Raw genomic sequence first — 14,226 nt, forward strand, 5'->3', positions numbered from 1 at the left:
AGTCTGTTTAACCGCTAAAGTGCCTGCTACATATTCGATCCCATTTCATGACCCACGGTGCAATTCTCTAAAAGGGAACAAAGTACCCTAGCAAGCGCGTTTAGCCGCTTGTTTCCCGGCACTCGCAGTGCCGAGAAACACATGGTCATTCAACGTGACTCATGTTGAATGAATGGGGAATGCACAGCCAAGGCTATACCTAGCCCCGTTTTGTACAGTGAGGAGCTCCGCTTGCCAGAACTCCCCATTGCAGCAAGCGATCTGGGAGCCATTTTTAACGGCATCTACATTTCCAAGGCTACTGAAACAATCCCGACCTCCCCCCATCCACCCGAACGCAATATGGGAGGGTCACCGTACCCCCCCCCCCCCATACACACGCGGGCGCAGAAATGCCAGCTTGGCACCTTGAAGGGGGAGGGGGGGGGGGGGAAAAAGAGTCCATTAAAATGATGGTATCAGGTTACAAATTTTCTAAGATGTCCCTGAAACTCAACACATTTAAGTCGGCAGCCAATGAGAGGAGGAAAGCAGGAACTAGAGACAAGCAGTCCTGCATCTGAAGCAGAGAAAATGCTGACTTTGAGACACTTGAATTGAGACATCAAGTTGGTGAGGACTAAAGGAAATTGGAAATCTTGTCTAGCTTGAACTAGAGGGAAACAATCTCCAGTGTAATCCTCACAGTGAAAGCCTGGGATTAGAAGTTACCTGGCTGGGAAAGGGAAAAGGAGGCAGTGGAGAATAGCTTTGGACTGGTTCAAGAGAATAAAGTACCTGCTTAAGGGACTGTGTAAAGTACAACAGTAGGAGATTCTTGGCCAAGTTTAAATGGGAAATGTTTCTGTAGTTTAAAGTACACGTTATCTACTGAATAGTGTTGTCAATATTGCTTCTGGTTTGTTACAGTAAAAGTCAAAACTTGAGATCTTGTCGTCTGATCTTTTCCATCAGTTACTGGAAATTCAAATATATTTTTTAAGAGTTATTTTCCGTGATCACAGCACTAAATAGAAAATAGCAAGTTTATTTTGGCTAGCAGGCAGTATGTTTGACATTATCTTTTGAAGAATATTGCTATTGTCCTGTCCATGTTAGAAATAATTCTGTAAGGAAAGTAAAAGTAGCAGTTATGCATGTTCTATTGGGTTGGTTTCAACCCAATAAGGTGGTATTTCCAGTGCCCCCAGAGATAGCAGAGTCACTAGCATGAATATAAATGTTGTCGCTCAAAGGCCACTGAGCTGGTTGCCTTCACTGCAATGTGTATCAACTCCTCGAGGCATTGGGAAAGTGCCACCATCAAACAAAAGTCTCAAATCTCAGCTTTAAAACAACTATATGTGCTTCAGGGGTTTAAAATCTATCCCATGGTATCATCGAATTTACAGTGCAGAAGGAGGCCATTCGGCCCATCGAGTCCGCACCGGCTCTTGGAAAGAGCACCCCACCCAAGGTCAACACCTCCACCCTATCCCCATAACCCAGCAACCCCACCCAACACCAAGGGCAATTTATCATGGCCAATCCACCTAACCTGCACATCTTTGGACTGTGGGAGGAAACCGGAGCACCCGGAGGAAACCCACGCACACACGGGGAGGATGTGCAGACTCCGCACAGACAGTGACCCAAGCCGGAATCGAACCTGGGACCCTGGAGCTGTGAAGCAATTGTGCTATCCACAATGCTACCGTGCTGCCCTTATGGTATGAAAGGGACCATAGGACCAGACCCATCAGCAGTTGTTTGGAGTTTGGCTGAACAAACCATGACTTTCAAACTTTTGCAGTGCGCTAGTACAGATTCTCTTTGTAATATTAGCTATCAATTGGGGCAATAGTAACTATGCCATGAAAAACGATACTAAAATTGTGCACCAAGAACAGAATAACTTTCTGCAATGAATTATTAAACAGAGTAATCATAATTTTTTTAAAGTCTAAACTTTCCACAAATGAATACTGGCACTAAATAATTCTCAGGTAGATGTAAAAATCAGTTGCCTTACCAAATCATCCACTCCAGAAAGTGTGTGATTAGCATTGTAGATGGAGTAGGTAAGCTGGTAGACACCATCATTTGTTTCACTGTTTCCATAGAAGCCAACCCCAACAGCAGCACTGTAAAAGAAAAATGTGCGTTTTAGAAAAGAGCATTCTGATGGATCACTTGCAGATGACAAAGAAATACCAGATGGAAGAGAAAGTGGAAAACTAGGTAGTAATGCAGTTGAGATGGCATCAAACCATGAGCCAAACTTCAGGTCATGACCTCTCATATGTAATCCTTTACCAACCGTGCAGCCATTTCCCAATACATTCATTGCAAGTTATATTCCTTAAAACCAGTCACTGCCACATTACAAAATGTCTGCATAACATATCGCTCAGATTGTAAGCTATAAAGTAGCATCTATTTGTTATATTTTAGATTTCCAGTATCTGCAGCATTTTGCCTTTGTCAATCAGAACATTTACATACGTGCAGCAACATGTGATATGGTGACCAGACTGCAGACAATACTGCAGATAGGGACATTCATCCATCGTGGCAATGTGCAAGAAAATAAATTAATCTTGTGTCCAGGTACTGAGAGCAAAGTTGCCCAAAAAGCAGCCAAACCTGAATGGCATCAAAAGAGGTTTCCATTGCATTACAGCAGGCTAGTGCACAGAGGTTCCCGGGCGCAATGCGAAGCCAAGAGAAAGGGGAACAGGCCGATGGGCAAAAGTAATGAAGGGATTTGAAAATAAGCTCAAGGATTTTAAATTCAATGCATTGGAAAACAAGGGTGTTGGTAACGACCTGTTAAGGGCATGGTGGATGGTAAATGCAGAGATTTCCAAACCCCATAAGGGAAACTTCAAACAACTACCCTCAACTGTGTTTGCCCTTTGTACAGCATGAGGAGAAGTTTGAAATCGAGATAATGTCCCCAAACTCTTAATAACATTTTATTTTAAAAGAATGAGGAAAGCAATAAAGTAAAAAAGTACACTTAATTAAGATAATGGCTTTAGAGTATCGCTAACAATCCTTTTTTTAAAAATCTTTTTATTCTCCTAATTTTCATCCATAAACAATCAAAGAAAAAACAAACAAAAACAAATACAATAACAATCCCCCCCCCCCACACACACACACACACAAACCGCACCCCCTCAATATACAGACCAAAACATCCACCCGTACATTTCAGGTAAAAAACACAATTAGCAACCAATCCGTAAGCATGTAACCAAAGACAATAATACCGTCGATCCCCCCTTCCCCTCCCTAATGTTCAAAATTGCAAACAATCTGAACTTAAATACCAGAGTTAACTCTCCCCAATCTGTTGCGTAACACTTTACAGATTTTAAAAGGTATAAAAATCCAATGACTAGTACCATACAATGCCTATACATCTCTTGGGTGATGCTTCAGAGGTAAATCAGTAGCTTGCTTTTTAAATCAGGCTTCCTTTACACACTGCCTGCTGGGAGGTAAACAACTATTCCCGCTGTTGGCTGAGATCTAAACAAAAAGCTGTTTTGCATAGGTTTCAGTATCCCCTTAAATATGTTTTTTCCTATGATCCTTCCCTTATCTGATCAAATTTATTTAGAACTGTCTTCTCAGACTTAGTTATCTTCATCTCTCTATTTTAGCATTTAGAGTTTAAAAGCAAAGTAAACTCATATACACTTTCCGTATGACACCTTTCCTTCACACCTTGCATCTCTTCCTTTGAATCCTTAACCTAGTCACGTTCTGTATCCATTATTAATGCAGATTGTGCCTTCGGTAAACGTCTGTTTGCAGTGTTGCTGGGCTCATTAATGTATCAAATGCACTAGATCCATTCACACAGTGACTCTGCCCCCGTCTTAATTATCTTGCTCACATATTCCCACACTTTAAAATATATAAACATAACATTACCAGCAGAAAACATTCCAATTTCTTGGATTGCTCGGATACATTTTCATGGCATAAACTGAAACATTTTAGGAAGACTAACATTAATCTTAGAAAAGGACTTCCGGGTGCGGTGATGACCAGCTGAGTCGCACGTTTCGGCAGCTCCCGGTGAAACGGACTTTTGGGCTCTTGATAGGAGCCCCAACGGCAATTTTGACGGCTAAAAACACTGTGCGGTAAACCAGAAGGGAATCCCCCCTGGATACGGATGAAAAAAGGAGGAGAAAGTGGCCGGATTGCAGTGGATCCTTTAGAACAGCGGCAAGGAAGGCAAGCAAAAACCAAGATGGCGTCGGAAGGTGGCAGTTTAACATGGGGGCCCTGAACAACAAGAGTTCTTGAAAAGCTGTGTGGAAGAGCTCAAAAAGGAAATGAAGAAAGAGCTGTTGGCCCCGATACTACAGGCGATCGAAGGGCTAAAGGAGGAACAAAAGACCCAGGAGCGGGAGCTTCGGGTCGTGAAGGCAAAGGCAGCCGAGAATGAGGACGACATACAGGGCCTGGTGGTGAAGACGGAGACGCATGAGGCACATCAGAAACGATGTGTGGAAAGGTTGGAGGCACTGGAGAACAACGCAAGGAGGAACAACCTGAGGATTCTTGGTCTTCCTGAAGGTGCGGAGGGAGCGGACGTCGAGGCATGTGTGAGCACGATGCTGCACTCGTTAATGGGAGCGGAGGCCCCGGCGGGTCCGTTGGAGGTGGAGGGAGCATACCGAGTGATGGCGCGAGGACCGAGAGCAGGAGAAATTCCCAGAGCCATAGTGGTGAGATTCCTCCGTTTTAAGGATAGAGGAATGGTCCTTAGATGGGCAAAGAAAACTCGGAGCAGTAAATGGGAGAACGCGGTGATCCGCGTTTTTCAAGACTGGAGTGCGGAGGTGGCGAGAAGGAGGGCGAGCTTTAATCGGGCCAAGGCGGTGCTTCATAAAAAGATAAAATTTGGAATGCTGCAACCGGCAAGACTGTGGGTCACATATCGAGGGAGGCACCACTACTTTGAGACGGCGGATGAAGCGTGGACTTTTATTGTGAAAGAAAAACTGGAATGAGCGGGTTATTAAAAAGAACGTTTGAACAAAGTGGTGGGGCGAATGTGGGGGGCGAAGAGGGGGATTAAAAAGGGGGGAAAAGAGGAGTTTTATGTACTAATCCTGCGATGTGGTAACTTTTCTCTCTTCCACAGGTGGTGATGGGGGAGGAGGGGAGGTGGAGGAGATGGGGCGTTGGCCATTGGGGGCGGGGCCAAGGGAGAAGCGCGGGCTTGGTTCCCGCGCTGTGATAATCATGGCGGGAATAGAGAAGCAGGAAGGAGGGGGCGTCGCACGGTGCGAGCCGAGGTCACGGGGGGAAGCCGAGGTCGGCCAGAGTTTGCTGACTTCTGGGAGCAACATGGGGGGAGTAATTACGCTAGCGGGGGATCTAGCGGGGGGGGGTGGGAGGGGGGAATTACTGGGTTGCTGCTGCTGGGGAGAGGGGGGAGCTGGTATGGGAGGGGATGGGCGGTGGGGCACCGCCTGGGGGAGACACAGCTGCGTGGGAACCGGGTGAGGAGCTGGAAAAAGGGGATGGCTAATCGACAAGGGGGGGGGGGGGGGGTAGGAAGCCCCCCAACCCGGCTGATCACGTGGAACGCGATAGGGCTGAACGGGCCGATAAAGAGGGCGCGGGTACTCGCACACCTTAAGAAACTTAAGGCAGATGTGGTTATGTTACAGGAAACGCACCTGAAACTGATAGACCAGGTTAGGCTACGCAAAGGATGGGTGGGGCAGGTGTTCCATTCGGGGCTAGATGCGAAAAACAGGGGGGTGGCTATATTAGTGGGGAAGCGGGTAATGTTCGAGGCAAAGACTATAGTGGCGGATAACAGGGGCAGATACGTGATGGTGAGTGGCAAACTACAGGGGGAGATGGTGGTTTTGGTAAACGTATATGCCCCGAACTGGGATGATGCCAATTTTATGAGGCGGATGCTAGGACGCATTCCGGACCTAGAGATGGGAAAGCTGATAATGGGGGGAGATTTTAATACGGTGTTGGAACCAGGGCTGGATAGGTCGAAGTCCAGGACTGGAAGGAGGCCGGCAGCAGCTAATGTACTTAAAGATTTTATGGAGCGGATGGGAGGTGGAGACCCGTGGAGATTTAGCAGACCGAGGAGTAAGGAGTTCTCGTTTTTCTCCTATGTCCATAAAGTCTACTCGCGAATAGACTTTGTGCTGGGAAGGGCGTTGATCCCGAAGGTGAGGGGAACGGAGTATACGGCTATAGCCATTTCGGATCACGCTCCACACTGGGTAGACTTGGAGATAGGGGAGGAAACAGGAGGGCGCCCACCCTGGAGAATGGACATGGGACTAATGGCAGATGAGGGTGTGTGTCTAAGGGTGAGGGGGTGCATTGAAAAGTACTTGGAACTCAATGATAATGGGGAGGTCCAGGTGGGAGTGGTCTGGGAGGCGTTGAAGGCGGTGGTTAGAGGGGAGCTGATATCAATAAGGGCACATAAAGGGAAGCAGGAGAGTAAGGAACGGGAGCGGTTGCTGCAAGAACTTTTGAGGGTGGACAGACAATATGCGGAAGCACCGGAGGAGGGACTGTACAGGGAAAGGCAAAGGCTACATGTAGAATTTGACTTGCTGACTACGGGCACTGCAGAGGCACAATGGAGGAAGGCACAGGGTGTACAGTACGAATATGGGGAGAAGGCGAGCAGGTTGCTGGCACACCAATTGAGGAAAAGGGGAGCAGCGAGGGAAATAAGGGGAGTGAGGGATGAGGAAGGAGAGATGGAGCGGGGAGCGGGGAGCGTGAATGGAGTGTTCAAGACATTTTATTAAAAATTATATGAAGCTCAACCCCCGGATGGGAGGGAGAGAATGATGGGCTTCTTGGATCGGCTGGAATTTCCCCAAGGTGGAAGAGCAGGAAAGGGTGGGACTGGGAGCACAGATCGAGGTAGAAGAAGTGGTGAAAGGAATTAGGAGCATGCAGGCGGGAAAGGCCCCGGGACCGGATGGATTCCCAGTCGAATTCTATAGAAAATATGTGGACTTGCTCGCCCCGGTATTGACGAGGACTTTTAATGAGGCAAAGGAAAGGGGACAACTGCCCCCGACTATGTCTGAAGCAACGATATCGCTTCTCTTAAAGAAGGAAAAGGACCCGCTACAATGCGGGTCCTATAGACCTATTTCCCTCCTAAATGTAGATGCCAAGATCCTGGCCAAGGTAATGGCAATGAGAATAGAGGAATGTGTCCCGGGGGTGGTCCACGAGGACCAAACTGGGTTTGTGAAGGGGAGACAGCTGAACACGAATATACGGAGGCTGTTAGGGGTAATGATGATGGCCCCACCAGAGGGGGAAACGGAGATAGTAGTGGCGATGGATGCCGAGAAAGCATTTGATAGAGTGGAGTGGGATTATTTGTGGGAGGTGTTGAGGAGATTTGGTTTTGGAGAGGGGTATGTTAGATGGGTGCAGCTGTTGTATAGGGCCCCGATGGCGAGCGTGGTCACGAATGGACGGGGATCTGCATATTTTCGGCTCCATAGAGGGACAAGGCAGGGATGCCCTCTGTCCCCATTATTGTTTGCACTGGCGATTGAGCCCCTGGCGATAGCGTTGAGGGGTTCCAAGAAGTGGAGGGGAGTACTTAGGGGAGGAGAAGAGCACCGGGTATCTTTGTATGCGGACGATTTGCTACTATACGTGGCAGACCCGGCGGAGGGGATGCCAGAAATAATGCAGATACTTGGGGAGTTTGGGGATTTTTCAGGGTATAAATTGAACATGGGGAAAAGTGAGTTGTTTGTGGTGCATCCAGGGGAGCAGAGTAGAGAAATAGAGCACATACCGTTGAGGAAGGTAACAAGGGACTTTCATTACCTGGGGATCCAGATAGCCAAGAATTGGGGCACATTGCATAGGTTAAATTTAACGCGGTTGGTGGAACAAATGGAGGAGGATTTCAAGAGATGGGATATGGTATCCCTGTCACTGGCAGGGAGGGTGCAGGCGGTTAAGATGGTGGTCCTCCCGAGATTCCTCTTTGTGTTTCAGTGCCTCCCGGTGGTGATCACGAAGGCTTTTTTTTAAAAAAAAGGATTGAAAAGAGCATCATGGGTTTTGTGTGGGCCGGGAAGACCCCGAGAGTGAGGAAGGGATTCTTACAGCGTAGCAGGGATAGGGGGGGGCTGGCACTACCGAGCCTAAGTGAGTATTATTGGGCCGCTAATATTTCAATGGTGAGTAAGTGGATGGGAGGAGGAGGAGGGAGCGGCGTGGAAGAGATTAGAGAGGGCGTCCTGTAGGGGGACTAGCCTACAGGCTATGGTGACAGCCCCATTGCCGTTCTCACCGAGGAACTGCACCACAAGCCCGGTGGTGGTGGCTACACTGAAGATTTGGGGACAGTGGAGACGGCATAGGGGAAAGACTGGAGCCTTGGGGGGGGGGGGGGGGGGTGTCCCCGATAAGAAACAACCATAGGTTTGCCCCGGGGGGAATGGATGGGGGATATGGAATGTGGCAAAGAGCAGGAATAACGCAACTGAAAGATCTGTTTGTGGATGGGAAGTTCGCGAGTCTGGGAGCGCTGACCGAGAAATATGGGTTGCCCCAAGGGAATGCATTCAGGTATATGCAACTGAGGGCTTTTGCGAGGCAACAGGTGAGGGAATTCCCGCAGCTCCCGACACAAGAGGTGCAGGACAGAGTGATCTCAAAGACATGGGTGGGGGATGGTAAGGTGTCAGATATATATAGGGAAATGAGGGACAAAGGGGAGACTATGGTAGATGAACTAAAAGGGAAATGGGAAGAGGAGCTGGGGGAGGAGATCGAGGAGGGGCTGTGGGCAGATGCCCTAAGCAGGGTAAACTCGTCGTCCTCGTGTGCCAGGCTAAGCCTGATTCAGTTTAAGGTATTACACAGGGCGCATATGACTGGAGCACAGCTCAGTAAATTTTTTGGGGTGGAGGATAGGTGTGCGAGGTGCTCGAGAAGCCCAGTGAATCAGACCCATATGTTTTGGTCATGCCCGGCACTACAGGGGTTTTGGATGGGGGTGACAAAGGTGCTTTCAAAAGTAGTGGGGGTCCGGGTCGAACCAAGCTGGGGATTGGCTATATTTGGGGTTGCACAAGAGCCGGGAGTGCAGGAGGCGAGAGAGGCCGATGTTTTGGCCTTTGCGTCCCTAGTAGCCCGGCGCAGGATATTGTTAATGTGGAAAGAAGCCAAGCCCCCGGGGGTGGAGACCTGGATAAATGACATGGCAGGGTTTATAAAGCTAGAGCGGATTAAGTTCGTTCTAAGGGGGTCGGCTCAAGGGTTCACCAGGCGGTGGCAACAGTTCGTCGAATACCTCGCAGAAAGATAGATGGAATGGAAAAAAGAAGGCAGCAGCAGCAGCCCAGGATCGCCGGGGGGGGGGGGGGGCAGCAGCAGCCCAGGATCGCCGGGGGGGGGGGGGGGGGGGGGGGGGGGGGGGGGGAGAGAAGAGGAGGAACCAGAAGGTAATATATACTGTATAATATGTATAGGTCGTTGCGACAGATAATTATATATTGGACTGTTAAATTATATTTTTGGAGAGTGTTACTTGTGATAAGGCAGCTGCCAATTAGGGTTAGTTTTCATTTTTGTTATTTATTATTTATTCATTTTTTGTTTATAAAATAGGTCATTGTTATTTGTGTTGTTATAATATTGTGTAAAGGATGCACAATGTACTGTGTTGGTTGACCAAAAATTTTCAATAAAATATTTATTTAAAAAAATTAATCTTAGAAAAGTGAATTAAAGTGCGAGTTCAAAGTTTCCACAATGAACAAGTAAGGAGTCTAATGACAAGGCACATTCACTCGTGCTTTTTCTCACTTAAACTCAACAGCAAAAACGAAGGAAAAACAGGGAAATACCTCATGAGATTTATTGGAATGAGCACCATATAGTGCAGGTTCTGGTTTTGAAGTTATTCCAATAGTTAAACACGCATCAGAGAACCAGTTAGTAAATTTCTCCTGGTTCCAGTCAGAAATTCTAATGTTGTTCGGATTAGTGATGTAGAATTTTAATCAAAAAGGAATCGTTCACCAAGCTCTTAATCTCCTTTAATAAATGAACCTCCAGGTCACGCAAATCAATCCATCCCCCTCTAATTAAGTTTTTTTAAAAAATATTTTTATTCTCCTTTTTCACATTTTCTCCCACATTTACACCCATCAACAATAAACAATAATCAGCAAGATATGGCAATCCCCATAATAACAACGATCCCATCCGCCCACCAACCCCCAAACATCAGCCCGCATGTTTACATAAACAAATGACAAAAAGTAATCAGGGATTACCCGTAGTCACCCTTAATCTACACAGCCCCCCCCTCCCTCCCAACCCAGCTACCCACCCACCCCCCTCAACTAATGTTCGATGTTATCCAGTTCTTGAAAGTGCATAATAAATAGTGCCCATGACTTGTAGAACCCCTCCGAGCTTCCCCTCAGTTCGAACTTAACCTTCTCAAGGGTCAAGTATTCCAACGGGTCCCCCCGCCATGCCAGGGCACTGGGTGGAGAGGCTGCTCTCCTTCCCAGCAGTATCCGCCTTCGGGCGATCAATGAGGCGAAGGCTATGATATCTGCCTCCGCTCCAGTTTCCAACCCTGGCTGGTCCGACACCCCGAATATGGCCTCCTGGGGGCCAGTGTCCAGTTTCACAAGCACCACCTTGGAAATGACCCTAAACACATCCTTCCAGTACTCCCCTAGCTTTGGACAGGACCAAAACATACGAACGTGATTTCCCCCCCCCCCCCCCCCCCCCCCCCCCCCCGGCGCCGCAATGCTCACACACATCCTCTACTCCTTCAAAAAATTGGCTTATCCTCGCCCTCGTGAGGTGCGCTCTATATACCACCTTCAGCTGTATCAGCCCCAACTTCGCACATGAGATGGAGGCATTCACTCTCTGGAGCACCTCACACCAGACCCTCTCCTTTATAACCTCTCCCAGCTCTTCCTCCCACTTTGCTTTGATCCCTTCCAGTGGTGCCTTATCCTCTTCCAGAATAGCTCCGTACACCGCTGACACTGCCCCCTTCTCCAGTCCCCTTGTCGTCAACACCTCCTCCAGCAATGTGGAGGCCGGTTCCTCTGGGAAGCTCTGTATCTCCTTCCTGGCAAAATCCCAAACCTGCATGTACCTAAACACTTCTCCCTGCTCGAGCCCATACTTCGCTTCCAGCTCCCTCAATCCTGCAAACCGACCCCGAAGAAACAAATCTTTTAGCATCTTAATCCCCTTCTCTTCCCATTTCTGAAAACTTCCATCCCACCTCCCTGGCTCAAATATGTGATTCCCCCGAATCGGCATTTCCCTTGACCCTAAACCCAACCCGAAGTGTTGGCGAAACTGCCTCCAGATTTTCAATGAAGTTATTATTACCAGACTCCCTGAATATTTCCCCGGGACTATCAGGAGCGGCGCTGTTGCTAGTGCCTTCAGCCCCGACCCCCTGCACAAACTCTCCTCCATTCTGACCCACTAAGAATCCACCCCTCTGACCCAGCTCCGCACTTTCTCCACATTCGCCGCCCAGTAGTAGTACAACAGGTTCGGGAGACCCAAACCCCCTGCCTGCCTTCCCCTCTGTAGCAGCACCTTTCTCACTCTGGTCACCTTCCATCCCCATATGAATGAGGTAATCCTTCCCTCAATCTCCCAGAAAAAAGACTTTGGCAGGAAAATCGGTAGGCATTGAAAAATAAACAGGAATCGCGGCAACGCATTCATTTTAACCGCCTGTACCCGACCTGCCAGTGACAGAGGAAGGCCCTCCCATCTTGCCAGATCGGCTTTCACTCTCCCCACCAAACTAGTGATGTTGTACCTGGAAAGCCTCCCCCACTCCCGGGCAACCTGCACCCCCAGATACCTAAAATGAGTCCCTGCTCGACGGAATGGCAGCCCCCCCACCCCTGCCCCCACCCCCGGCCGAGACACCACAAAGTACTCACTCTTGTCCAGGTTCAACTTGTACCCCGAGAAAGACCCAAATACCCGCAATAGCTCCAATATTCCTCCTATCGACGCACTCGGCTCCGACACACACAGCAGCAAGTCGTCGGCATATAAGGACACCCTATGCTCTATTCCCCCCCACACTATTCCTTTCCATGCTCCCGAACTTCTCAATGCGATGGCCAACGGCTCAATCGCAAGTACAAACAGCAGGGGGGACATAGGACATCCCTGTCTCATCCCACAGTGGAGAGAAAAGTATCTCGAACTGATATTATTTGTGCGGACACTCGCCTTCGGTTCCTTATATAATAGTTTTACCCAGTTCACAAACCTTGGTCCAATCCCAAACCGCTCCAGCACTGCCATCAGGTACCCCCATTCTACCCGATCAAACACCTTCTCGGCGTCCAATGCCACAACTACCTCTGTTTCCTTTCTTTCCGCCGGTGCCATAATGTTCAAAACCCTCCTAATGTTCAAAAACATCTGCCTCCCTTTCACGAACCCAGTCTGATCCTCCCCTATCACCTTCGGGAGGCACTCCTCCAGCCTACCCGCCAGTACCTTCGCCATATCTACCCCCCTGATCTGCCACCACCTTCTCCATCTGGAAGCGTACTCTTTTGCTGACCAGCACCGCTACCCCTCGAGCCCTTCCATCAAATCCAGAGTGAAACACTTGGCTAACCCAGCCCTTTTTAAGTCTCACCTGGTCCTTCACCCTCAAGTGAGTCTCCTGCAGCATTGCTACATCGGCTTTCAAACTTTTAAGATGTGCAAGCACCCTTGACCTCTTGACCAGATCTCTAGCCCTCTCACGTTCCACGTGATTATCCTTACTGGGGGTCTCTCAACGCCCCCCCCCCCCCCATCTTTCTTATCCACCATCACCATACCACCGGGTCCTGCCCCATAAGCCTGACCCGCCCCTGTCCATTGTTAACATCGAACCCCTTCCCCCCCTCCCAAGAACCCCCCCTACAAAAACATCCCCCAGCATCCATCCCTCCACCCCCTCTTGCTCGCCTCGTAGGCCCACCGAAGCCTGCTATCCAGGCTCCAATGTCCGCAGTCCTCCTCTCAGCTCACCCCCGTCCACTAACTGACTCTAGTTAGCTAGCGCGGGTGGCTCCCCCCGCCAAAACCTCTCACCCCCTTCCGCCCAGTCCCAGAGAAAGAAATACCAAAACAAACCCAACAATCCAACCCCTACAATTCACTAACATAACATTTAACCGTCGCAACACAGAACGCCATTAACTTGAACTCTGTAACAATGCAAAGAGAAGTAAATTTCAATACAAATCAGTAAAAAGAAAGTTGTAACATTTGTACATTTTCCAGCCGCTCAAACACAGTCCACAGTCTCTCTTCCAGTTCCACTCTTCAAGTCTGTCCCAAGCCTTCTGCCCTCACGAACGCCTCAGCCGCCTCCGCAGTCTCAAAATAAAAGTCTTTGGCGTTATATGTTACTCTCAACTTCGCCGGGTACACCACACCAAACCACACCCCCTTCTTGTACAAAGCCGCCTTCACTCACCCAAACACCGCTCGTCTTTTTGCCAACTCCACCGTCCAGTCCTGGTAGATCTGAACCGCAGTACCATTCCACAGAATCTCACGCTCCTGCTTCGCCCAGCTTAATACTTTCTCCTTCATGCAAAACTTATGGAAGCAGATAATTACTGCCCTTGGCGGCTCGTTCACTTTGGGCTTCGGCCTTAATGACCGATGAGCTCGGTCTAGCTCGTACAGGGTGGGGCTCTCACCCTCCCCCATCAGCTCCGCCAACTTCTTAGCGAAATATTGCGTTGGCCTTGGGCCCTCTGTCCCTTCGGGCAAGCCCACAATTCTCATTGTGCCGCCTTGAGCGGTTTTCCAAGTCTTCCAGCTTTGCTCGGAGCCCTCTGTTAACCTCCACCACCCTCCGCAGCTCGTCCCCCATCGAGGTGACCTGGTCACTGGGTCGTGTCATGGCCTCCTCCACCTCCTCTCTCACTTCGGACGAGACCTTTGCCACCTCCACCCTCATCAGGCCGATTGCCTCCTCCAACAATGACCTCAACACGACCGCCATCTTTTTCCTCAGGACCTCCATGTGCCTCACCAAACGTTGTTCCAGCTCCACCACCATCACCTCGGTCATCTTCTCCACCGTAGGTCGTGCGGCCCCACCTTGCAGTTCGGCTTCCGCCATCCTGTCAACACTTTTGCTCATCTTCTCCTTCG

The 14,226-nt window shown here is 49.2% G+C and overlaps 1 protein-coding gene across 1 annotated transcript in view; it reads right to left on the bottom strand.

Annotated features, from left to right (window-relative positions):
- Positions 1–14,226, bottom strand: part of ttyh2 (tweety family member 2) — a 200,081-nt gene that overhangs the window by 115,197 nt on the left and 70,658 nt on the right. Inside the window, exon 3 of the mRNA XM_072483435.1 lies at positions 2,012–2,123. Coding sequence (XP_072339536.1) covers positions 2,012–2,123 — 112 coding nt within the window. The remainder of the gene's footprint in view (positions 1–2,011; positions 2,124–14,226) is intronic.

Source organism: Scyliorhinus torazame, chromosome 18, assembly GCF_047496885.1.
Source record: "Scyliorhinus torazame isolate Kashiwa2021f chromosome 18, sScyTor2.1, whole genome shotgun sequence".
NCBI lineage: Eukaryota > Metazoa > Chordata > Chondrichthyes > Carcharhiniformes > Scyliorhinidae > Scyliorhinus > Scyliorhinus torazame.